At 43.6% G+C, this 27,596-nt stretch overlaps 1 protein-coding gene across 1 annotated transcript; it reads left to right on the forward strand.

The window, feature by feature from the left end:
- Positions 1–27,105, forward strand: galnt17 (polypeptide N-acetylgalactosaminyltransferase 17). Its single transcript, XM_079514030.1, has 12 exons — positions 1–320; positions 526–916; positions 2,761–2,944; positions 6,166–6,332; positions 18,957–19,131; positions 19,331–19,528; positions 20,455–20,572; positions 21,804–21,989; positions 22,107–22,244; positions 23,022–23,117; positions 23,681–23,842; positions 25,981–27,105. Exons 2-12 carry the CDS (start codon positions 616–618, stop codon positions 26,113–26,115), a joined length of 1,860 nt encoding a protein of 619 aa, XP_079370156.1. The 5' UTR covers positions 1–320; positions 526–615; the 3' UTR covers positions 26,116–27,105.
- The last annotated feature ends 491 nt before the right edge of the window (positions 27,106–27,596 follow it).

Below are 27,596 nucleotides of genomic sequence, written 5' to 3' on the forward strand. Positions count from 1 at the left end.
ATTATTTAAAATTGTAAACGGCTGGTAAATCTCCTCGGTGCAGTGATGCGTGCGGCGTGCGCGCAGTCCTCGATCGCATCCTTGCCGACTTCTGTTGGACGTGGAGGAGAAAAATACTTGATAATAGTCTTACAGTAGGCTACAGACTCTTCAATTATTTAAGGTCGGATTCTTCGCCCAAACATATACTCTTCTCTTTGTCTGTCATATTATTCTACGTACGATCTTGGCACGGATGAGAGCCTCAGTCATGGTCAAGCTCCCGAAATTCTTGCATGGGGAATAATGCAACCTCAAATAAACCCTGGCTATGCGAAATGGTAAGAACCTGATTGAAATAATTACGGACATCAAATGGCTTAGAAATAGCAATGATGTGTATTTTTTTAAGGTTTCTGTTTTTCCAAATAATGCATAATTGCATATATAATAATAAATTCATAATAATAATAATAATAATAATAATACCCTCAATATGTACGGGTTTTGCCGATATCTAACTTGCCCCCGATGCCCATCTTGCAGCTTTCTGCCCTGAAATCCGTGACACATCCTCCTCCAAGTGTGTCCCCTCTCTCGGAGTTATAGAGGTAGAGGACATCATCCACGACTTTAATGGCTTTTGTGTACAGAAGATGGAGGGTTCTACTGGTGCTGAACGTGCTTGCGGTTGCGGGGTTCATGACTTTTTGGTCCAAGTGCAACACGGCGCGGAGCAGCGGCAGCAGCAGCATCAAAGGCGGCAAAGCCACCGGCGCCCTGCATGAGGAGGAGACCTCGGATGATGCTGCAGCGGGGAAGACGAGGCCCTCCTCCCGGGGAACAAACAGCACGGCTCAAGGTCCCAGCATCAGTCACGAGGTGCTGCTGAGGAGACTGGGCTCGCTGGAGGACGTGGTATACAGACAGCTCAATGGTATGACTAATGACTATTGTAGAACAGTTTACCCATGACCTTTTAGACTGTCTGTGTGAGTGAGTGACCCAAAACATGCAGAAATTTGATGTTTGCCCGCGGCCGGGACGTCATGCACACTATAGTGAAAATAGCAGATCTACAAGCACACCCCTTTTTCCCCTTCACTGTATATGTTTCTTTTCCCTTTTTACCTCCTTTATGATGAATCCCTGTTCTGTTCTTTGACTATATAGAAGTGTCTATTTGTACGTCTCTAAATGTTTTGATGAATTGAACAAGGTGGACCCTCTTGTAAACAAGTGTAATGCTTTATTGGGTCGTCCACTCACAGTTAACAGTCTTTGTATTGAGTTGTGCTTGAAATGTACTGTAATTCTGCAAACTGTTAATACATATTTCAATCAATCAATCAATCAATCAATCAATCAATCAATCAATCAATCAAACACAACACGTCGCTCTCATGCCGCATTGTGAGCTTGTAGATCGGCTATTTTCACCATACTTCTTAATTGTTATTCTTTTTTATTTATGGAATTTCTATGTCTGTGTCTATGTTTGTTTTGAAATATAGATATATATCTTTTTTTGAATGTACAAAAAATGTCTCACTCGAGTCGTGACCCATACAAAAATGTTCCGTGTCCCACAAATGGGATCCCGACCCAGTGTTTGGGAAACATGCACTATAGGCATTATTATATTGTCACTGTCTGTCACATTGTTTATCCCCGCCAGGCCGGAACGGCCAAAGGCAATCATTTTTGTGTGTCTGTGAGTCTGACTGCAGGTCTGAAGTGAACAGCTAATTTCTGGCACCACTGGACCAATTGGCATGAAACGTTCCAGTATGCCTGCACTTACACTTCTTACACTTTTTGCTAATACTCCTACAGATTAAGTCCAAACCTCACCAATCAAGCCTATACTGTCTGATTCATCATATTCTATTCTGATTGGCTACGATTGGCTTCCGTAGTTTGCGGGAGTGGCCTGTTTTGCACCTAATGCCACAAATCATGAAGCATGTCTGTCTGATTAGTGTGAAACTTTGCATGTGCACACTCCCCTATAGCTCAAGGAAAATCAAGCGTGTGTGTGTGTGTGTGTGTGTGCGTGCGTGTGCATGCGTGTGCGTGTGTGTGTGTGTGTGTGTGTGTGTGTGTGTACACGTGCAAACTGCATGCACGTATGTGTGTCATTGTCATCACTTGTCAGGGCGTATTAATTAAATCACGAAATAGAGTCCAAGAGGGAAGTGCTCACATCAAACACAAAAAGGTGCTGAACTAAAATACGTATAAAGAGGGAATTCCGCACACTGTTCTGTAGTCGGGTTTCGGGGGCAAACAGCTCCACCAGTCACCACAGAGCTCCAGACTTCCCTCTCCAGAGCAACATTAAACTTCCTCCTGCATGGGGGATCCCGAGGCGTTCCCAGGCCAGTTTGGAGATATAAACCCTCCAACTCATCCTTGGTCTGCCCCGGGGTCTCCTTCCAGTCGGACGTGCATCGAGGACCTCCCTAGGGAGACACTCGAGAGGCATCCTATAATCAGATGCCCAAACCACCTAAGCTGGCACCTTTCCAAGCGAAGAAGCAGCGATTATACTCTGAGTCTTTCTCGCAGACTTCCCTTCTTCTCCAGTGTGCTAAATCACAACCCATGGCTTCTTAAAATGCTATGTTGGGGCCCTTGTGGATGTACAGTACTCTATAATCCCTTTTCGTACGACTTGTGTGTTGCATGGCTGATCAAGAATCATTAAATTCAACAGAAAACAAAATGATAGTGATCGACGTGTGGCCTCAATCTGCTCATTGGTTTTACCTTCACCAGGTCTGTCCAAGTCCCTGGGCCTCATCGAGGGCTTCGGAGGCCGCGGCAAAGGCGGACTTCCCGCCACACTGTCGCCATCCGAGGAGAGAGATGCCAAAAACCTGAGGGAGAAGTATGGCTATAATGCCTACCTCAGTGACAAGATCTCTCTCGATCGGTCCATTCCAGACTATCGTCCAAGCAAGTGAGTAGATTACCTTGATTGAGGACAGCTATTTATGTTTTCGCTTTAGTGATTTCCAGTATATGCAATGTAGAGAATTTGGTCTCATAACACTACAATGCACTATAGACATGTGAAAATGCAACACTGCACTTATTGCAGTGTTAAATCTTTGTCCTATAGAGCGTCTCAGTCCCGCCCCCTTTCATGACAACGCCAGGCCCAGGAAATGAATCGCAATGCATTTTTCCCATAGACATTTCAAAAAGTATTTATTTAAAGACCTTTTAAACGTCGTACGAAGCCAACTCGAGTCGTGACAAATCATGACAACACACACAATATTTTGGACCAAACAAATAATTACATAGAAGAAAAACAACAAAAAAAGTGTTGTAACCTGCCGTTTTTTCTACTTTCTAATTCTTTGTTTGGCCCGAAAAAATGTGTTTGTTGTCATGATTTGTCACGACAAGAGTTGGCTTTGTCCGCGGCGTAAACGTCTTTAAATAAATACTTTCTGAAATGTCTATGAGGAAAATGAACGGAGAATCATTTCCTGGGCCCTGGTAGGGGGCGGGACTGCGACGCTCTATACACCTTATCTGTCACTTTTGTTTAGCACTCACTCTCTACCACCAACACTTTCTGTAGCCTACATGACCACTTATGCGGGCATGGTTTACCATCGCAAAAAAACATGTGACTCAACTTGTGACTCAAATTGTATATAGACAACATTCAGTGTTTGTACACAGAAGTGAGAGGTAAAGGTTAAATCTGGCTCTCACTCCCCAATAATCCTCTGTGGTTCTGGGGTTTGGCACAAACCTATCTGTTTGGTATTTTTTAGTCTACAGTACAGTATGTATGCACTGCAGGTAGTATCTACAGATTTCTTTCTTTGAATAAAGTCTCCTCTCTCAATGCTTTTAACGCTTATTTTTCCCGGGAATTCTTCAGAATAAAGGCGCTAAAGTGCCAAGCAGATGAGCCAGATTTTACTCTGAAAATCCCCGCCTTCCATTTCCCCCCAAAACCGGGAGGTATAATCTTCTATTACTACCTCGTGCTGTCAAGTCTCATCCCTCTCTAGAAGCATTTATATTCCAAACTAGATGGTTGGTTAAGTCAGAAATGAGGACAGAACATCGCCGTTCCGATCAAAACCATGGACAGCGACGTAGATTCAGAGAAAATAGACAGTTTTGTCGGGCCGTAAACAAGGAAGTGAACGGCTGCGCGGGTGCGCGCATGCACGAAACATGACACTGAGCGCTGCACAAGGCGTTAAAAAAGGACATCTCCACAACACGTCCTTAGCATCCTGCAGTTTTTATTGAGATTTGAGAGGACGTGTGGACACGTCTTTAGCACAAAAGCTGTTAAAGCAAGCATCAACCCCCTCCTGTTTGATGATGAGAGAGAACCCCCCGGCCCATCTCATACAGCCAGCTGTGTACATGCATCCCGAGGGGGAGTCAGAATCCAATGCTCCCATTTCCCACTCAGGATTTTTTTTCTTCTTTGTGTTGTCGACATCAAAGTGGTGTGAGAGGCGTGTTTTGGTCTGATAGCTATAGGGGACATAGTGGTATTATAGTGTTTGGGTTGGGGGTACGTCTTTAACTACTTAAACCCTGTATTCTTTGTTGTTGCACGTCAAACAGCAAAAATAGCCAATCTACAAGGTCACACGTCACATTTCGACGCACTCTGAGCATGTGGTTATTTACGTTCGCCTGTTTTATGTTGGCCTATTATGACATGCACATTATGCTATAGGGTTCATGTAAGTTATACATTTCTTTCATGTAAGTTATACATTTCTTTCAGGAAAAAAAATCACACCCGTGTGAACTGAGTGGTGCAAATCCCCCCCCCCCCCCCCCCCCCTCTCCCTCTCTCATTAGCAGGCACTATCTCAGCACTATGCAGCACTATCTCTCTCTCTCTATTTCTGGCACAACAGCGCCACTTTTGGTACTCATTGGTACTGGTGCTCATTAACGTCACACACAAACATAGTCACACACAAACATAGTCACACACATAGTTGAACACGGACATTGCTGTTCCTTGGAGTGGTTGCACCACTCAAAAAGAAAGAAAAACAACCGTATATGACTATATGGGTTGTTCTGGACATCTGCTGATACGACGAACATGTCTCACATGTCTCTCCCCTTTCTCTTCCCATGGCTTCCTGTCTCTCTACACTGACTTATCAAAAAAGCACTACAGCCTAAAATAATTAATCTAAAAAAAGACAAATGCCAAGAAAAGAAAGAAAAACAACTGTGTGGGTAGCCCTAGTTTGCTACACCGACTCCTACGTGTCATTAGAGCTGGATCTCGTTAAACACAAAACAAGATACAGTAGAAAATATTGACCTCCTACACAGGCTGTGAGTGAGTATATATATATATATATATACTGTATATTATATATATATATATATAATGTGAACAGGAAGAAGAGGGTTTGCTTTTCAGTGTCCGTGAACTCAGCCTATTTTTGTGGTGATTTAGGATGAGCAGAGTTTACAGCAAGGCAATGGAGTAAGTGATTATTATTTTAGTATTAGTATTTGCTGTATATTGCTTCCTTCATCGTCCTTCGTGTCACAAAAATAGAATGTGCAAAACATAGGCACGCACAACATGCCATCCAAACGACTAGATCCCTGCGTTTTGACTTAAAAGACTTGAAAATAGGAAAATGGCGTTACTCTGCTGCACACAATCATGAATGCTGAATTGAATTGGGGACATGATAGTGTGGACCCTGTTTTTCTATTTTACATTGTTCAGTTGCAATAAGGTACACCCGCACACTGTGTATCTGCTCGGCACAAGAGTATTGTCTTATTTAATGAAGCAACGTTTCGGTCACTAGGGACCTTCCTCAGGCACATCATTTTGACAGAGTTACTTATATACAAACATTTGAAAAAGAATCAACCAATCACAATAGACGGAGTCTAATTAGAGGAAGAGGTACAGCTTGTGATGATCCTCAATTTGCTGACATCATTTAAAGGCACAAGGACCCCAAATAACTTTTACATCATTTCAGTTACATTCTAAAAATTATTATACGAGAAAAGACATTGTTCAGTTGCCCAAGATGTTTTGTGTTGGGGGTTGTCTGAAATTCTGTACCAATCGATTATTTGGTGTGTGTGTGTGTGTGTGCGCGTGCGTGCGTGCGTGTGCGTACTGCGTGCGTGTGTGTCCAGATGCAAGAAGGTAAACTACCCCAGAGACCTCCCCCAGATCTCCCTCATCTTCATCTTCGTCAACGAGGCTCTGTCGGTGATCCTGCGCTCCGTCCACTCGGCTGTCAATCACACCCCGGCTCACCTGCTCAAGGAGATCATCCTGGTGGACGACAACAGCGATGATGGTCAGTACAGTATGTGTTATTATGGTCAGTACAGTATGTGTTAGATTAAGGACCGTCTTAGCAGCTGTGAAATAGTACAGAGGCACTTGTATTGTGTAGCCCAGTGGTTCTCATCCAGGTGGTCCCCAGCTAAATGATGGAGAGTTGGTAACCAAACGGAGCCTTATAGATCTTTAACCCATTTTGACCTGAGATCAGATTCTAAAATTGTCTTCTACATCCTGACAGTTTTCTGAAAAAGCTATGTTTCTATGTCAGTGGTTCTTCGATTTTTCAAAAATAGCAGACCTACAAGCTCGTAGCGCGCCACTCGGTGGCGCGCTATGAGCTTGTAGATCTGCTATTTTTCAATAGCTGAATCATAACATAATGCTAACACCAAAAGGGGTTCCCGCCCAAAATGGGTTAACTCTTGAGAGTGTAAAATGAAACCAAATGGACCCTTATTATATATGGGTCTATTTGGTTTGATTTTATGCCCTCAAATTCTAGTCCGAAAGAATTTGTCGCACGTCATCAGACCAAAACCTAATGTTCTCACGGAAGACATGTTATATCATTGACCTAAATGGCGTTATATCAACAATTATAGTACGATTTTTTCAAAAAAAGTTAGGCTTGTCTTTTTCAGAAATTACTTTGGACATGTAGAAAACTTTAGTTAAACATGCAGAGTGACACATTACTTTACCTGGTAGTAACATCATCTTCTGATACTTGAATGTTGTGACATGAAATAATACTGTACCGTCACCGTGTAGCGTTTTGTTTCATTAGCGCGAACGTGACAAAATAGCTCTGCTCATGCCCGCAGAGCACACATGAACGGTAAAGATACCAAGGATTGGACATTGATGTCACTGTTATGCTACGCAACACGGAAGTAACACGGACTCAAAGCCGTTTATAAATCACAGTCACTGACGTGTCCGCTGACGAATCCTTGATATTTTTATTCGAACGGACAGAGTCAACTTTTCACCACTGTTTGGAAAATCCTTGTGAAGGTCGGGAAACAGTTTCCAGGAATTAGATTTTGGGCAGGCAAGATGTGTCATCTACAGTACATACTGTAGATTAAGCCAATGTTTGGCAGCCTGGGGTCTGGGCCCCTCCTTTGTGGGCGCCAAGGATCATGGGACTTGTAGTTTGGAGGTTGTCCAAAATTGTCACCTTCACGCGTGCGTGCGTGCGTGCGTGCGTGCGTGCGTGCCGTGCGTGCGTGCGTGCGTGCGTGCGTGTGGGAGTTCACAGCTTGTGTCAGATGGAAGAAGGGGGGCCTCCGAGGTAAAAACAAAAAACCCACTGGATTAAGCTAGCAGTCACAATAATTACTCCAAGGTTTCAAAGACAACCTTGAACCTCCCACACAATGTTCCTGTGATGCTATCCCGCTAATAGTTAAGCTCCTTGCATCTCTATAGCCTACGCAATGTGGCATCTGGATAAATACAATCTGCAATAGCACTGCACCTGAAATCTCACAGCCTCACAATACCACTTGATTCCTCACAGTCATTGCAATATTCACTAGGGATGTCAATTATGGATTAATTCATTCATTGATAATTGATAACCTTATCGATCGATTAACCGGTTAGTTGATAAGCTGCGTTGTTTTGTTTAGATCTGAGAATCTTAATTTCCCTTAATAATATCTACCATAAAAATCTACATTTTGCTGATATACAGAAAGAATATGAGGAATAAAATGAGATGAAAAGTGCACTGTCTTGTCTGTCACACCATGCAAAAGCAGAGACGTTTCTGTGGCTACCAAAAAGGTGGGGGGGACTTTTTTTTAACCAGCCCACATTAATTAACGCAGACAGCATTAATTCACAGAAAACCGCCCAATGATAGAACCGCAGAATTTACTATTAATTAACTATTAACATCCCTAATACAGGAGTTCAAAAAGAAAATAGCTCCAAGAAGGCACTCTTCTGTCAAAAAGTTTATAAGCCTTTAAGATGGCTATTTCATGGTTAAATCATTAAAACGGAAAATACTTATGCATGTTTAAACATCACTGGATTTTAACCTATAATAGGCCTACACTATATGAGGCCAAGGAAAAACATTTTTCACATCTGCCTTTTAGAGCTCCACCAGGAGGCCAAATTATTAACTACACACTACAAGTTCCAGCTATACTGTAAGTCTTTGTCTAATGTCTATTGGCTATTAACTGCTACTTCTATAATAACCACTCAATAACGAAACAATGGTCCCCTAGGGTAGGTACCCTCACAAAAAACATGCAGTAATCCTGGTCTCTAAACTACCTCCCCCTGGCCAGCCGGGGCGCGTGATGGAGCGAACTGGTCGGAATAACGTGTTCCTTCCACGTGCTACGTCCGGCCGGGGAAATTCCCCCCGTCAGGTGAAAAGAAGCAGCTTGGACTCCTCATGCATAGAAAGAAGCATGAGGTCAGTCCGCTGCCCCCCCAGGTTGGCAGAGGAAGTGTAGCGCCCAGGATTACATTAGATAATTGACACTGGGTGAAAAAAATGGGTTGCAAAATCGTGGCAAAATCAATGAACGCCCACAACTTGACCTAGTGGAGACTGGTGCTCTGAGGAGTACTTTTTCTAGTTAGCTGCAGCTTTAGTAAAGCTGACATTAATTTCATGCACCTTACCAACGCCATTTGCTTTTAAGGCATAAGACGTGCCAGATTTATGTAAATCTTGCCTTGAGAGTGTCAAAATGAGTTAAATGTGTTTAAATTGACACTCAGGATATTGCAATGTTTTCTTGTGTCCAAAACCGTTGAATTGATAAAAAAAAAGAACCTGTATTCCAAAGGATCCAATGTAGTTATTATTTAGTCACAAGCTCATCTTAATACTTTTCATTGGTTCAATATTTAACAAGAAATGATCACATAGTGATATTTGTCCGTTGTCCCGCCCCCATATTAGTCTGATTATTATTTTAGTAAGGTGTTTCAGCCGCGTTTGGTTTGAAGTTATATCGCGTTGCTCTGCACTTTCTCTCTGCAGCCTGCGTGGCCAAGTAGTAACGGCTGCAGCCGGCGTGGCTGCCAGGGATATTTCCCCCTCCCCTTCCCATTGGCCATAGAGGCAGCTTTGCCGTTGCTTGTCGTCCCATTGGCTATCAGCAGCCAATCACGTCAGTATGACTAGACTGATGACGATCAGAGCCATGATGACGATGTCGTCTACATTTAGTATTCACTTGTCAAGGTTTCACCTGACAAAAAACCCATAACCGCTTTCACTTTAAAAACAAGAGTGTTGCATCACGCCCACTAAAACATAGACCCCCATGAGCATGTGAGCCACGCAGCCAGAAAGCACTGCACAGTGTGAACACAGAATAAGCACCCTTGAGGGAATTTCATATCATTAATTTCAGTCCTCCACAATCTGCCCAGCTAATCTTTTTGTGCCTTCTACGGTATGGTTTGGGACACTGACTAAGTGCCCCAATAAATTATTGCCTTTATTTTTTCTGCATTCACTGGCAGCTCCCTTTATCCTGTTCCAGTTCTCTGCGCGGCGCACGTGTACAAACACTACAACCAAAATACAACTGCATAAGGCATGACAACAGCACATAGGCCCGTATTCGTGTTTGCACGGAGAGGATTTTGTCATGCATCTGCTGACAGACAGCTGTCACATTGGGGACAGCGCATGGCGGGGGTGGGGTGGGGGGTGGTGGCGATTCCGTTGACGTGACAAGGTGACAAGCATCCCGTTGACATAAAGCTGCGTCTGGTGTTATGCTTATATGCAGGCGCCGGTGACGTTCAGCCGGGTGACTGACAGTGGTGGAAAGTAACTAAGTACATTTTTCTTTTATGTTTATTTTGTGGCTTTAGCCTTTATTTTATATCTTTTATGGAGGGACAGACAGTAGGCTGACAGGAAATGGGGAGAGAGATGGGGGGGAAGACATGCAGTAAAGGCCGTCGGGATCGGGAGTCGAACCCGCGGCACACTGCCAGACTGGATTACCAGCCAAGGTGCCTGGTGCCTGGACCACTTTCAAATTCTCAGCCAAATTCAAATTCACAGCCAAATTCTCAGTGCTTTTACTTATACTCTGTCAAAGGCAAATATTGTAATTTTACTCCACTACGGTATATGAAAACGGGAGTTGGACGCTTTTCAGACAGGGCATTAGTCCGACATTCATCCGCATGTCGGACTAGCGTCTGCTCCCGTGCTTGCGGTTATGGTTAGGTAAAACTTTATTAATTACTTTGTAGATTTAGATTTTATGAGAAAACATACATTTATCACGTCAGCACTATACATTTCCAGGGACGTCGCATGGAGGCCACAAAAGCCGCTGTTTATGCCCTACTCGCATATTATTTGTGCTAGGCAGATTGAAGCCTTTTTTTTTTATATTCCGTTCGTCTGACACCTGCGCTGCATCGTGGAAAATAACCTAAAAGGAGTTTGCGAGCAAAGGAATAAGATCTCAAAGAGGTTGGCAGAATGACAGATTTGTTATGACTGGAGAGTGGAGAGAAGAAAGAGTCGAGCTACAAAACGTGGCTGAGGAAGGATAGGTCTTGACGTGCGAGGAGAGCGAATTTGAGCGATGAGCAAGAGCACGAGAGAAAAACGACATGGAGACAGTTCCTCCTCCCTTTGCTCTTGGCGCTGGTGGATGGCTGAGAGCCAGCTATCCATCACAGAGAGGAGGAGAGCAAGGAGAGATTGCGGCGGCAGACAAAGCAAGACGTACAAACAAATAACACTCAGCCTCCTTTTCTGGTCGCATGAGTCAGTCCTCTGGTTCTGTGGCCTGGTGTTGTGGTGAAGAGTAGATGTAATTGCCTGTGTTCTGGTGAATTCTGGGAGTTTGATATTTTTTTTATCAGGCTTGCTATACTAGCTTTGGAAAATTATGGGTGCAGTTTCAGCCATTTAAACGCAAAGACCCATGTAAGACCCATCTTTAATAATAAACCATTCATTATTTAAGTGAACATCTGTGTATGCTTGCATGCACTGCCCAGACCAGCCCTCCCCCCCAAGCGTGGGGTCTCTGGGTCCTCCCCCAGAAACCTTTTAACATTGTAGATGTAAGTTCTGGTGAATTTTGGGACTTTGATACAAAATCCAGGAGAAATTACAATTTTGAGTGATTGAATACTTTCAAAGGTTATGCTAAAAGGATGACACAAAAGGCCCCATGCATGCAGGGGCTTGTTTCCATTGTGGTCCTTTGTACTCAATTAATCTGTAATACATACATACATACATGTAGACAATACAATACAATACAATACAATACAATAACAGTCATTTTACATGATGTGTCAAAATTTTACTTTGACCGACAAAAACCTGTTTTTTGTGTAAAAGAATGTTTTCTCCCCATGTGCTTCCCAACTTAACAGCCAGGTGTAAATGATGGATGCTTACTAGATTTAAGGTCACATGGCAACACAGTTTTCTAGTTTTCTAGATAAAGGGGGTGGTTCAACTTACCCGCAGGCTCATCTTACCCCGTTCTCCCCTATAGTTCATGGTTTTCGCAACGATTTCAAAAACAAATATGATGGACAGGACAGGGTTCTTTCAGACATAAGCCCCAACCGTTACATCTCAGGAAACAGGGGGAGAGAGCACCGTCTCCCGATGGTCCTCCAGCACCTTGATGACATGGGACTTGAACCTGCCAACTGTCTGTAGCAGAGGCAACCGATCAAGCGCACCACACCATTGATCCAAGGCACCTTTGGGCATTCAGCAGACGTCTCCTGGTAATTTTGAGTTTTTATTTTTTTATTCGAGCCTTGAAAAGTTAAAGTTACTGCAGCATTGAACGAGACTTGAACACAGAAAGACTCATCATTAGACCACTGCGCCATCAGTCAGACGCTCTCAGCCAAAGTCTCCTGGTACTTTTGAAGTGATCTTTTGTGTGTTAGGCTTCAGTTAGTAAAGTGAAGATAACACAGAATCATATTAATCAGATGTTTCTTAGCGCTGTTGAGGTCTTCTTTTGCATGTTAGTGTAACAGCCGGGAATCGAACCCAGGTCCCCCGCACGGAAGGCCAACATCCTAACCACTAAACCAAAGCAGTTGCCTATGGCGCAGGGGAGATATGAGAGGTCATCAGGCTGGGGCTGTGAGCCCCTGCTACAATAGGCTTCAGTTAATACAGCTCTACATGTTCAAATCCCTGTTCGCCTATAGTTTAATGCTGGAGTGTTTCAACTTTACTAACTGAAGGCCAACAAACACAATTACCAGGAGACTTTGGCTGAGGGTGTCTGACTGATGGTGCAATGGTCTAATGATCATTCTCTCTGTACGGACATTCCATGTTCAAGTCCCATTGCTGCTATATAGCACAATGCTCTAGTACTTTGAACTTTTCAAGGCTCGAATACAAAATAAAAACTCAAAAGCACCAGGAGACATCTGCTGAATACCCTAAGGTGCCTTGGCTCAATGGCATGGTGTGCTTGATATTGGTTGATTCGGTTCCCTCTGCTACAGACAGTTGGCAGGTTCAAGTCCCATGTCATCAAGGTGCTGGAACGGACCATCGGGAGACGGTGCTCTCTCTCCCCCTGTTTCCTGATAAGTAACCGTTGGGGCTTATGTCTGAAAGAACCCTGTCCACCTAACATTTTACAGATAAGAATTAGGTCAAACGTTTAAAAATAAAATAGCAATGCATTTTGGCCCATCATCTGACAGAATAGTCTGTGTATTTCATCTGACAGAATAGTCAGTGTATTTGCATACTGGGCCCCGATTATAATCGTCGACAATGGTAATGTAATTTTTCTTGACGTTTGACGATGTAAAACTACACACTATAGTATATTTGTTTAATCATTTTTATCTTTTTTTGTAATCGTCGCAAAAACCATGAACTATAGTTCATGGTTTTCGCAACGATTTAAAAAACAAATATGAAAATGATGAAAAAACGACATACTATAGTTCATGGTTTTGGCCCATCATCTGACAGAATAGTCTGTGTATTTGCATACTGGGCCCTGATTGGTGGCCCAAAACTTGGTGGGAAAGTCCCTCTTTTATGTCTGGCTTCCAGGCCAGTTGGAAAAGGGCACACTGAGAGCTGGTAAGAGTATGTTAAATTGGACATTTTCATGGTAAAAGTTTAGCTGGACAGGGTTCTTTCAGACATAAGCCCCAACCGTTACATCTCAGGAAACAGGGGGAGAGAGCACCGTCTCCCGATGGTCCTCCAGTACCTTGATGACATGGGACTTGAACCTGGCAACTGTCTGTAGCAGAGGCAACCGATCAAGCGCACCACACCATTGAGCCAAGGCACCTTTGGGCATTCAGCAGACGTCTCCTGGTGCTTTTGAGTTTTTATTTTTTTATTCGAGCCTTGAAAAGTTCAAGTTACTGCAGCATTGAATGAGACTTGAACACAGAAAGCCTGTACTGAAAGACTCATCATTAGACCACTGCGCCATCAGTCAGACGCTCTCAGCCAAAGTCTCCTGGTACTTTTGAAGTGATCTTTTGTGTTAGGCTTCAGTTAGTAAAGTGAAGATAACACAGAACCATATTAATCAGATGTTTCTTAGCGCTGTTGAGGTCTTCTTTTGCATGTTAGTGTAACAGCCGGGAATCGAACCCAGGTCCCCCGCACGGAAGGCCAACATCCTAACCACTAAACCAAAGCAGTTGCCTATGGCGCAGGGGAGATATGAGAGGTCATCAGGCTGGGGCTGTGAGCCCCTGCTACAATAGGCTTCAGTTAATACAGTTCTACATGTTCAAATCCCTGTTCGCCTATAGTTTAATGCTGGAGTGTTTCAACTTTACTAACTGAAGGCCAACAAACACAATTACCAGGAGACTTTGGCTGAGGGTGTCTGACTGATGGTGCAATGGTCTAATGATCAGTCTCTCTGTACGGACATTCCATGTTCAAGTCCCATTGCTCCTATATAGCACAATGCTCTAGTACTTTGAACTTTTCAAGGCTCGAATACAAAATAAAAACTCAAAAGCACCAGGAGACATCTGCTGAATGCCCAAAGGTGCCTTGACTCAATGGTGTGGTGTGCTTGAAATTGGTTGATTTGGTTCCCTCTGCTACAGACAGTTGGTAGGTTCAAGTCCCATGTCATCAAGGTTCTGGGAGACGGTGCTCTCTCCCCCTGTTTCCTGATAAGTAACCGTTGGGGCTTATGTCTGAAAGAACCCTGTCCACCTAACATTTTACAGATAAGAATTAGGTCAAACGTTTCAAAATAAAATAGCAATGCATTTTGGCCCATCATCTGACAGAATAGTCTGTGTATTTGCATACTGGGCCCCGATTATAATCGTCGACAATGGCAATGTCATTTTTCTTGACTTTTGACGATGAAAAAACTACACACTATAGTATATTTGTGTAATCATTTTCATCTTTTTTTTTAATCGTCACAAAAACCATGAACTATAGTTCATGGTTTTCGCAACGATTTCAAAAACAAATATGAAAATGATGAAAAAACGACATATTATAGTTCATGGTTTTGGCCCATCATCTGACAGAATAGTCTGTGTATTTGCATACTGGGCCCTGATTGGTGGCCCAAAACTTGGTGGGAAAGTCCCTCTTTTATGTCTGGCTTCCAGGCCAGTTGGAAAAGGGCACACTGAGAGCTGGTAAGTTCTTTCAGACATAAGCCCCAACCGTTACATCTCAGGAAACAGGGGGAGAGAGCGCCGTCTCCCAATGGTCCTCCAGCACCTTGATGACATGGGACTTGAACCTGCCAACTGTCTGTAGCAGAGGCAACCGATCAAGCGCACCACACCATTGAGCCAAGGCACCTTTGGGCATTCAGCAGACGTCTCCTGGTGCTTTTGAGTTTTTATTTTTTTATTCGAGCCTTGAAAAGTTCAAGTTACTGCAGCATTGAATGAGACTTGAACACAGAAAGCCTGTACTGAAAGACTCATCATTAGACCACTGCGCCATCAGTCAGACGCTCTCAGCCAAAGTCTCCTGGTACTTTTGAAGTGATCTTTTGTGTGTTAGGCTTCAGTTAGTAAAGTGAAGATAACACAGAATCATATTAATCAGATGTTTCTTAGCGTTGTTGAGGTCTTCTTTTGCATGTTAGTGTAACAGCCGGGAATCGAACCCAGGTCCCCCGCACGGAAGGCCAACATCCTAACCACTAAACCAAAGCAGTTGCCTATGGCGCAGGGGAGATATGAGAGGTCATCAGGCTGGGGCTGTGAGCCCCTGCTACAATAGGCTTCAGTTAATACAGCTCTACATGTTCAAATCCCTGTTCGCCTATAGTTTAATGCTGGAGTGTTTCAACTTTACTAACTGAAGGCCAACAAACACAATTACCAGGAGACTTTTGCTGAGGGTGTCTGACTGATGGTGCAATGGTCTAATGATCAGTCTCTCTGTACGGACATTCCATGTTCAAGTCCCATTGCTGCTATATAGCACAATGCTCTAGTACTTTGAACTTTTCAAGGCTCGAATACAAAATAAAAACTCAAAAGCACCAGGAGACATCTGCTGAATGCCCTAAGGTGCCTTGGCTCAATGGCATGGTGTGCTTGATATTGGTTGATTCGGTTCCCTCTGCTACAGACAGTTGGCAGGTTCAAGTCCCATGTCATCAAGGTGCTGGAACGGACCATCGGGAGACGGTGCTCTCTCCCCCTGTTTCCTGATAAGTGACCGTTGGGGCTTATGTCTGAAAGAACCCTGTCCACCTAACATTTTACAGATAAGATTTAGGTCAAACGTTTAAAAAATAAAATAGCAATGCATTTTGGCCCATCATCTGACAGAATAGTCTGTGTATTTCATCTGACAGAATAGTCAGTGTATTTGCATACTGGGCCCCGATTATAATCGTCGACAATGGCAATGTCATTTTTCTTGACTTTTGACGATGAAAAAACTACACACTATAGTATATTTGTTTAATCATTTTCATCTTTTTTTGTAATCGTCGCAAAAACCATGAACTAGGGGAGAACGGGGTAAGATGAACCACTTTTTGCTTAAGTTGTCCTGGAAGCAAGGCAAAAGGAGATGGCAGTAATGTGACTCAATTTGCCCCAGGTAAGGGGTAAGTTGATCCAAGTCGAGGGGTAAGTTGAACCACATGATATTTGAATGTTAAAAGCTTAAACTTGAACAGATAATGTATTCACTTATCAATAATAATATAATAACAGTTTTCCCTTTTGCAAATAGTCTTATTTATTTGTTTATTTATTATTTAAACAATATTATTATTTATTTGTTTATTTATTATTTAAACAATATTAAGACAATTAAATAAAGTTTGTTATTCAGAACTTTATATTTGCAATATTGTTAATACTATATTGCAAACATCTCTTAAATGAGTATGTACATGCAAATTAAAGGTCATTCAGTATAATTTGAGTAGCAAAGACTTAATAAAAAAAATATGAATAGTGATTCCCATTAACTCAATTTACCCCCGGACATTGGTTCATTTTACCCCCAGACTCCATTTTAGAAAACAATGACTATAAGTTACTTCAGACAATGTATTTGCTAAATGATTCACATGGTTCTATCCATTGGCAAATCATCAACGTGTATGATATTACATTTTTGACCTAGGTACATTTTGCTTTGTATAACATACAATACAATACAATACAATACAATACAATACAATACAATACAATACAATACAATACAATACAATACAAATATGCCACAAAACATATTGGAATTGGTATCAGTAGAATCATAGTATATTTACAGAGAAAGTAGGGTAGTGGGCGGGGGTCAGGGGATTTTACTATCAAGGTGTTCAATGAGTTAAACTATGTTCACATAATTGTATTTTGATAAAAACAATGATTTCACGCATACATTTAGATTAATACAGTACTAAACTAGAAAAAGTGCCCTTCTGGGCACAGGTCTCCACCAGGAGGATAGGAGTGTGTGTGTGATGTTTGACAAAATGTTTAGGAGCAATATAAACGTGTGTGTGACGCGGCTTGGCCTGTTGTAGCGCCACCATGAGGCTCATTTGAAAACCGTCAAGTGGCATTTCTTCCAAAGCCTAGTGGGAATATGCATGCACAGTTTCACCACAATCGGACGCTGCGTTGAGTAGTTGTGGCGATTTGTACAAAGCGGGCTACTCCTGAAAAGTTTAGAAGCCAATTGTAGCCAATGAGGGTGGATTATGAGAAATCAAACAAACCTGTCTTGATCACATGACTATGGAGAGCATGTGTACCGATTTGCGTGAAATTTGGATAAAATCTGAAGGAGTAATATTAGAAAATGTGTTTTACATATGTCGGCCTCCTGGTGGCGCTATAAAGAGCAGATGTGAAAAATTCCAGACAAAGGTTTTTCCTTGGCCTCTAGGGAGTTGGCATACAAAGTTATCCACAGATCCATGCAGTTAGAGGTAAAAACACTTTTCGGCCAGTTATAGCGCCACCATGAGGCTGAGTTGAAAATGTTCATGTGGCATTTCTTCCTCGGCCTAGTGGGAATGTGCGTGCACAATTTCACGAATATCACACGATGTGTTCATGATTTGCAGCATTTTGTTTGAAACTGAGCACTCCTGCGAACTTTGGAAGCCAATCTTAGCCAATCAGGATGGAGTCTGAGAAATCTGAAAGACCCGTTTCGTTGAATGGTTCTAGAGAGACTGTGTACCAATTTGCGTGATGTTTGGACAAAATCTAGGTGTACTGTCCAAAAACCTGTTTTGCACAAAGCGGCCTCCTGGTGGCGCTATAACAGGCCGTTCTGGAAATTTTGGGGCAGAGGTTCATCGTTGGCATCCAGGGAGTGTGTGTGCAAAATTTGGCATCGACCGGGTTAACGGTGCCGGAGATTAGCTGTTCACAGACGGAAGGACGGACGGACACACACACACACACACACACACACGGACGGACGATTACTTGCCGATGTTGCACAGTGGAAATATGTGTGCATGCATGCACACATGTGTGTACTGTATGTGTGAAACATGTAAGTTTATGTAAGCAAGTGCATGTGTGAGAGGCCAGATGCAGTAGTAGGTCGGTGTGCATGTGCATTTGTACAGTGTACGTAGCAGTATGTATGTGCATGTGTACAGCATGCGCATGCTTGGACGCCTGCATAATGCAAAGGGAGCAAGTTTGGCTCTGGCAGCAAAAGGAGTGGGAGATCAAAGTCCGAGCGTCTGTTTGCCCTTCAGACTCGCCTTTTGGGGCTGGAAAGCACTACAGGGTTCCCAAGAAAATGTGTCATATCGTCATATTTTTCTGTCTGTAGATCTGTGTGTGTGTGTGTGTTCTGATCCAGTTAGGGCGATACACACCAAAGAGGGACACGCGCTGTGTGGTGGACGACGGTGTGTGTGTGTGTGTGTGTGTGTGTGTGTGTGTGTGTGTGTGTGTGTGTGTGTGTGTGTGTGTGTGTGTGTGTGTGTGTGTGCGTGCGTGCGTGCGTGCGTGTGTGTGTGTGTGTGTTTTTACACAACTTTTTTCTAACTTTTTTCCCCCATTTTATTAGGAGTTGCAGGATAATTCATTCCTCTATGTGTCTGACTATGTACAGAACGTGAACGAGGGTTGTTGATCAGTACCTTTGACTTTTGTGGCCCAGAGCAACTGAAAGGACCACTGGAGGAGTACGTGAACAAGCGCTACCCGGGCCTGGTGAAGATAGTCAGGAACCAGAAGAGAGAGGGACTGATACGTGCAAGAATTGAGGGCTGGAAGGTAGCCAGCGCTGAGGTGACAGGCTTCTTTGATGCCCACGTGGAGTTCACGCCATCCTGGTGAGTGGGTTTTCTATCATGTGCATGTAGGACTATAAAGGCCAGACCTCACCAATGCAACTCCTTGCTACAAAACTGTTTTAAGGCCAGTCCACTCCTTTCAACCATGTTCCCAATTGGTGTGTGTGTGTGTGTGTGTGTGTGTGTGTGTGTGTGTGTGTGTGTGCGTGCGTGCGTGTGTGCGTGCACTCTCTTTAAGGGCTGAGCCAGTTCTGGCCAGAATCAAGGAGGATCACAAGAGGATCATCCTGCCCTCCATCGACAACATCAAGCACGACACGTTTGAGTTGGAGCGCTACGAGAACTCGGGCCACGGCTACAACTGGGAGCTGTGGTGCATGTACATCAACCCTCCCAAGCAGTGGTGGGACGAGGGGGACACCACTGCACCAATCAGGTACGGAGGATGTGGCTTCTCTCTCTCACCGAGTCACTTTACTCGGTTCGGTTCGGTTCGGTTCAGTTCAGTTCAGTTCAGTTCAGTTCAATTCAATTCAATTCAATTCATTTCAATTCAATTCAATTCAATTGGCTTTATTGGCATGAAAAAAAACATATGTTTACATTGCCAAAGCAAGGAGTGGACACACATTAGACGTCTAAAATATGTCTAAACAACATTAAACAACATCGTTTCAACGACGTTTAAAAAACTGCTAATCAATGTCTAAGCTAAGCCTAGACTGTTAAAAAACCTTCATTTTTAGACTAGTTATTTAGACAGATAATAGCCGACTATTGCTCAGTGGTTTACTTTACTCACTTACTTACTTTACTACTTAAGGTCCATTCAGATGGGCAGCGACTGATGCGGCTAGTAATTCATTTTCAATGAGAGGCCTGCGTTTATTTTGTACGCGGAGAAACGTTGAGGGGCGACAACGCAAGCGTATTTACGTGGGCGCGGCCCCGTGAAATTGTCACGTGCGTGAAAGGACCTGAAAGGACCTTTACTTGAATTCTAACTCATGTGTACACGCACGCACGCACGCACGCACGCACGCACGCACGCACGCACGCACGCACGCACGCACACGGTCACTTGCAAATGCAGTGTGAACGGTCGGGCCAACAGTTCAGATTTGAGAAATAAATCAGATTTGAATCGGATTTGACTGGATGTGACTGACTGCAGTCTAAATGGCAAAATGGGACCCCATTTAGAGAAACACTGACCGCGTAGCCTGCGTCACTCCCACACAACAAAACGCCAGTGAGTCCTCGAGCAACAGGGGACGTGGCCTACATGCTCAGTCATTGCTAAAATAAACAGATGAGGATCTCACTGTTTCTACTGTTGTTTAATCTCCCTTATCGTGACAGGACTCCCGCCATGATTGGCTGCTCCTTTGTGGCCAACCGGGACTACTTCGGGGAGTTGGGCTTGCTGGACTCTGGCATGGACGTTTACGGAGGAGAAAACATTGAACTGGGCATCCGGGTTTGTGTGTCGGCCTGTTTTCTATATTCCATCTCCGCCTCCCTCCCTCCCTCCCTCCCAACCCCCAGTTTTTTTTTTAAAGTGGAGCAGTGGCCACTGTAGCGTGGCACCACTGTGGAATGAGGTCCCGCTATCTATTAGAGAGTTTGGGGCGTAGATGTTCTGCATGTGCAGCAGAGAGAGAGACAGAGAGAGAGAAAGTCGCATGCACGTGTACGCACGCACGCACGCACGCACGCACGCACGCACCTACGCACACATGCACGCACTCAGAGAGACAGAGAGAGAAAGAAATATTGTTTCTGGTTAGTACAGTGTTAATGCCTATTCATACTCCAGTTTTAGGTGATAAAGTGACCACTGAAACGGTGATTAGTAAAAACTAGGGATGCACCGAAAGGGACATTCTTGGCCGAAACCGAATACCGAATATAGGAAACAGTTGGCTGAAAAACGAATACAGAATATCCAAATATGATTAATATAATGTTTTTTTCCTACCATTGCTGTCATGGCCGTACCTTAAAGCTACCTGATTTATGGCAAAATAAATGGTCATGGCAAAACTTAACCTAAATAATAATCACTATTATGGGTCCATAAAACATTTTTTCCAGCTCTTTTGAATGCATTAATTGCATACACTATTGCATTGAAAATGCATTTTTAGCCATTTTCTGCCGAATATTTTCTGCGGACGAATATTCGGTGCATCACTAGTAAAAACAAGAGAGATGTGTTTGGGTGAGCGGTGAATCGCTTAAAGCGTTATTCATAGTATGGTTTTCGGTGGTGAGGTGACCACCGAACTACAACATGACGTCACTGAGCCGCGGTGAAGAGCAAACCACCGCCACCGCCCCAGCCCTTCTCTCTGTTTTTACTCACCACCGCTCCACGTTATTACAGCTCCGGTGTCACCTCACCACCGCAAATCCAGACTATGAATAGGCCTTTACCACCGCGGCTCAGTGACGTCATGTTGTAGTTTCCGGTGGTCACCTTATCACCTAAAACTGTATGAATAGGCCTTTGGTGTTTATTGTTGTTTAACATACACTGCTGAACAAGGTAATCTTACAATCTTCTGGCGCATACGTTGAGCACTGTCATTATTATCACCGTTATTACATTTTGTGCAACATTTTGAATTTATATCGCCCACGCTCGTAATATATTATATTAGCGCTAACCACTAACACAGCGTGTCTGATTACCGTGCACCTTTCAGGTGTGGCTGTGCGGTGGAAGCATGGAGGTGCTTCCCTGTTCCCGGGTGGCCCACATCGCCCGGATGAAGAAGCCCTACCACAGTAACATCGCTTTCCACACGCGGCGCAACGCCCTGCGCGTGGCCGAGGTGTGGATGGACCAGTACAAGTCCAACGTTTACCTGGCCTGGAACATCCCCATGGAGGTGAGAGAGCAGCAGGGAGGGTTTTCCCACAACCAAGGGTCCGTACACAGACAAATGTGTAAATGTGACTATATGGGGACATATCTCATGTCATATGTCATGTCACCTCTTTGGCAGAACCATGGCATCGACTATGGGGACATATCTCAGCGGCTGCTGCTCAGGAGGAGTCTACAGTGTAAGAACTTTGAGTGGTACCTGGACAACGTCTACCCGGAAATGAGGAGGTACAACAATACACTCTTCTACGGTGAGGTGAGTTGAGTCAACATGCGCACAACAGCCACATCTGAGAATGAATATGAGCCAGACTGTTGTTTTTGTCGAAACTAAGACGGAAAATGTTCGTCGACTACCTTTTTTCACTGACGAAAACTAAATGGAAACTAAATGATAACTAAAGCTATGATGACTAAAACTAAGACTAAATATACTGACAATTTCATCAACAGATAAAAACTAGACTAAAATGTTAAGAAGGGACTAGTGGACAAGAGATCCAGTATAAGTCATTTTACACTTGGTTGCATGCTGAAAATAGCCGATCTACAAGTCAAACAGTCATTACGACGGCATCAAAGGCCCACCAAAATAGATTTTAGTCGACTAAATCAACTGTAGATTTAGTCGACTAAAACTAGACTAACACTAAGACATGGGTGAGATTGGGTGAGATTACAAACGGGTGACATTATTGTTTAACGGTCGGTGTGCATATCTGTTTTGCGATTATTTCGTTTGCGTCATCGCATTCTAAGCACTACAGATTTTGTAGAGAAAAGTCCTTGTGCACACCGACAAGGACATGGTGCGTCGGAGCAGGCAAACAAATGCGAATCTTGAGATTCTGTCTTCACTTAGAGAGCAGCAGTTTATTTCAGCTGAATAAACTGCTGCTCTATAAGTGAAGTGACAGCGTGCGGGACCTCTTTTTTCTCAAGCACTACAGATTACCATCACATACTTTTTTGCATTATTTTGGTCATGGTGCTGTGACTTTAATACAACTCTATCTATTTTGCGTTGTTTCAGATTCGTAATACTAAGGTAACCCACTTGTGTATGGACCAGGGTGTGAAGGAGAACCACACCGCCACCCTGCATCCCTGCCATGGATGGGGCCCTCAGGTAGGAGGACGTTTCATATTACAAATCATCATCATCATCATCATCATCATCATCATCATCATCATCATCATCATCATCATCATCATACTATAATTCTGACAATGTCTGTCTGAATGTGTGTCTGTCAGAAACACCGCCGCATCTCCTCACCGCCTGCACCATCACTCCCACTTTTCACACGGGCATTGACCATAATAATATGGAGGTCTTAAACGCAGCCCTTGCGGGTAAGGGCTAGTAAATAAATAAATGTGGACCTCGTACAGTATTTTGCTCCAATGTTGATTTCAGATTCATGTGGCCAGACTTTGATGTCAGTTGTCTATGACGTACTACAGTATGTACAGTATGACGTTTGACTCCAGAGTGCCATTAACTTCCATAAGAAATGTTCAGTTTAGAGACCAGAATTACTGCATGTTATTTTTCTGAGGGTACCTACCTATACCCTAGGTGACACCTGACACGGGGATACTCGGCTACTTTCATGTGTCCTGAAACGTTAATTCTCAGAAAAATAGTAATAAAGAAATGTGTGTGTGTGTGTGTGTGTTCCGATCCAGTTAGGGCGATACACCAAAGAGGGACAGCTGTTCCTGGGCCCCCTGGGCAGCACCGGGGAGGACACGCGCTGTGTGGTGGACGACCAAATCAGCGCCTTCCCCCAGCTGCTCAACTGTGACAAGGTGCCCATCGCCAAGCAGAAGACCTGGCACTTCACTCAGGTGAGGGAGGGGGGGGGGAGGGGCAGAGCTGTGTTTGTGCACTCTCACCTGGCACCCCATTCGACTGGTATCATGTATTGAATCGGCGAAATCATCCGTTATCAGCACGTTTGAATGGTGCCAAAATGTCCATACTGGCATCCTCACTGTTCAGTATGTCATTATCTGCGATTGTAGCATTGTCATTATCACTGATGTCCTGACGGAGGCGCGCCGTGTCTGGTGGCCATGAGCTACGTGAGGCACCGCCGAGCGAGGCGCTAGCCGAGCGAGTCGCCGTGCCGAGTGTTGCGGCGGCCACCAGACCCGACTCAGCGCTGTCAGAGTTACGTCCTGATAGGCAGAGAATAGTATATATTAGTAGCTCCTAGTTCCATGCACCGACAATAGTTGGAAATGACACGTCCACCAGGGGGAAACCTTGACCAGGCTATGTGGTGAGGATGCCAGTATGGACATTTTGGCACCATTCAAACGTGCTGATAACGGATGATTTCGCCGTTCCAATGCAGAGATAACGGTAGAAACCGCTGTGCATGACACTGATTGTGTCCCAGACTCCCAGCACAGGGGTGGTAGTAGTACTAGTGGAGTGTTTAAAACCCATTTAGACCTGAGGCCGATTCTACAAAATGTCTTCTAAAGTTTTCTGAAAAACCTATGTTTCTATATGTCAGTGGTTCTCAAACATTTTCACGTCAAGGACCCCTAAAAATATATGTAATTGGCCCGCCGACCCCCATATGATAATATGTTGTTCCAGGGACCCCCCCCCCCCCCCCCCCCAGAAGCAAAGAGTTGAGTTAAAAACATTCGCTCTGAAAGAATATACAGAATATTCAAAGCCACATTTTCCCAATTTTTCAAAAATAGCAGATCTACAAGCTCGTATAGCGTGGCACTTAGATCTGTATGTTCACTATTTTAAAGCAGTTAATTCAAAATGCATTTTTGTCAATTTGGTTCTTTTGGGTGTTGAGCTGAAAAGGTTTGGGCACCATGTGTGCTAGTGCTTAGAGGACATCAGGTGCACTGAATCAGAGTTAATGGATTCAGGGGGTGTTTATTGTCGCCAATCAGATTTGCACATTCAAGGCATTTGATTTGGTGTGGTTGGTGCATATAAGTGATCTAATAAGCCCTTTTTAATCCAATTCACACATGGCTCCCCTTATAGAGCGTCGCAGTCCCGCCCCCTACCATGGACCAGGAAATGAATCCCAATGCATTTTTCCCATAGACATTTCAAAAAGTATTTATTTAAAGACGCCGCGGACAAAGCCAACTCGAGTCGTGACAACTCATGACAACACAAACAATATTTTGGACCAAACAAATAATTACAAAGAAGAAAAACAACAAAAAAAGTGTTTTTTTCTTCTTTATAATTATTTGTTCGGCCCAATTTTTTTTGTTTGTTGTCATGATTTGTCACGACTCGAGTTGGCTTTGTCCGCGGCGTAAACGTCTTTAAATAAATACTTTCTGAAATGTCTATGAGGAAAATGAACGGAGAATCATTTCCTGGTCCATGGTAGGGGGCGGGACTGCGACGCTCTATAGAGAGTATACACATGCATGATTTTCCCATCAGGACATGCCCCCCTCATTGAGCAGCATGGAGTGTTGGAGTATGGAAGCGCTCGTTGGAAATCACTCAACCGTCCTGCGTACCACCTGTTTCTAAATGTCACATAATGCAGGAGGCAGCAAAATGTTGTGTTATTGAAAATAAGCACTTCCAAACTCTGACATAATACAAATAATAAAATGCAGGGCATTTCTTGACATAAAGTAGCTCATCTATTGTGGATTTTTATGAAACAAAAACTTTGCAGATAGAGGATAATTCAAGCTTTTCGTACAGCTGCAATGTTGGTGAGTTTAACATTGTTTAATGCAATCAGACAGGAATTTTCTGTTTGGATGAATGGGCTGTCAAGGCCAGAAAGTAGTTTTTTGCCACTCAGTGGGCGTTCCTGCATAACTTCCAGGTACGATGATGTCATGTGCATACCCTCTATTGTTCTCCTTAGTAGGTTTTGCTTATATAACCTCAGCTCCCCCATGAGTTCAGCACATCTGTGATGACTATTAAAGTCCGGAACATTGTCTCTTTTCTTCATCATGTCCTTCAGAACCAGTCCATCATAAACCGAGCCACGGGGCGCTGTCTGGAAGTCGTGCCAGCGAACGTTTACTTTGGCTACCTGCTGGTCCTCCAGGCCTGCTCCGGACAGCGCTGGATCATCAAGAACACCATGAGGCAGTAGCGTATAGAGGCTAGCAGCCCCCCCGCCAGTCCCACACACACCATTTCCAAGAGCTCACGGACGCAATAACTTCAAAAGGGTCCGGTGACCCCTTGTGGCTTTGCCGAGGATGTTTCTGATGATGTTTAACATACATAATTTAATGTACTCATCTTAAAGAGATTGAGAGAAAGAGATAGAGAGAGAGAGAGAGAGAGAGAGAGAGAGCGAGAGAGAGAGAGAGAGAGAGAGAGCTTTTGGAAGCAGACCTCTTTCATAGTTTCATACACATCAAGCACTGATTGAGCAAAGCGATACATGCCAGCGCAATTCTGTCTTTGAAAGATCTGCTAACCCTGTGATGAGCTTTCATCATACAGTAATTATAATTAGGCACCAGGGACCTTTTTGAATTCCTTTGTTTATGGACAGACTTTATAAGATCTTTTGTGAGGAAAGAGTTTATCTGCATCATATCCGCATTATTACATTCCGTGTCATTTTATACATTTTATTGAGATGTATGGATTACGGTAAAATGTCCAGGAAGGAACTGAAATCTCTGTAACATGCACTGGTCAGGATACATTTTGTTGCTTGATTAATGAATGGTTAGTTTATTCTAGGTATAACACGATGATTTTATATGTTGTAGAATTCATTATTATTATTTTTATTATTGAAAGCATTCTGTAGCAACATGCGATGCATCTAGTAGCATGAAGGAGTAATGCACACAGGGATTCTTTGATTTGACTCTTGGGCCCCATTTACACTGGCAGCCAAATCCAGCCTGAATCGGATCCATATTGGAATCTGATTTATTTAAACAAGTCTAAAACACAAACAAGTCAAATGGAATCTGATGTTTACAAATGTGACTTGAGCCACATATACAGAGATGGTTTCAAATCTGATTCAAATCTGATTTCAGGAGATCCGTCTCAGTCTGCAGAAATACATCGGATTCCATGTGACTTGTTTGTGTGTGTAGACTTCGGATTCCAGTCTGGATGTGGCACAGATCTGATTCAGGCTGGATTTGGCTGCCAGTCTGAACACACAGAGGACTGATCTGACAGATCTGATCTGGTCACTTGCGAATGCAGTGTGAACGGGTCGGGCCAAAATAACAAGATTTGAGAAATAAATCAGATTTGAATTGGATTTGACTGGATGTGACTGCAGTCTAAACGGGGCCTTGGATAATGTAGTGGATAGTGTTAGTTTAGTCATACGGTTACATGCTGAGTGCCATAGAATACTACCACTACAGAACCATTCACAGCCAATGGGATGTAGTTTGAAGCACTTTCTTTTGATCACTGATATGAAGCTCGATCCAGACTATATATGTCCTTTCAGACGGGAAGCGTGTGACGCAGGCGTTGTCGCCTTAAGGCCTATTCATAGTCTGGATTTTCGGTGGTGAGGTGACCACCGCTCCGGTGGTGAGGTGACCACCGGAGCTGAAATAACGTTGAGCGGTGGTGAGTAAAAAG

The sequence above is a fragment of the Electrona antarctica genome, assembly GCF_951216825.1.
Source record: "Electrona antarctica genome assembly, chromosome: 11".
Classification (NCBI taxonomy): domain Eukaryota; kingdom Metazoa; phylum Chordata; class Actinopteri; order Myctophiformes; family Myctophidae; genus Electrona; species Electrona antarctica.

What these genes read in the sequence shown, in the direction of transcription:
- galnt17 (XM_079514030.1), top strand. Translation starts at nt 616, where the DNA reads ATGGCTTTTGTGTACAGAAGATGGAGGGTTCTACTGGTGCTGAACGTG. An exon ending in GACACCACTGCACCAATCAG is followed by an intron (nt 19,529 to 20,454) that starts GTACGGAGGATG and finishes TTATCGTGACAG; the next exon opens with GACTCCCGCCATGATTGGCT. An exon ending in CCTGGAACATCCCCATGGAG is followed by an intron (nt 21,990 to 22,106) that starts GTGAGAGAGCAG and finishes CCTCTTTGGCAG; the next exon opens with AACCATGGCATCGACTATGG.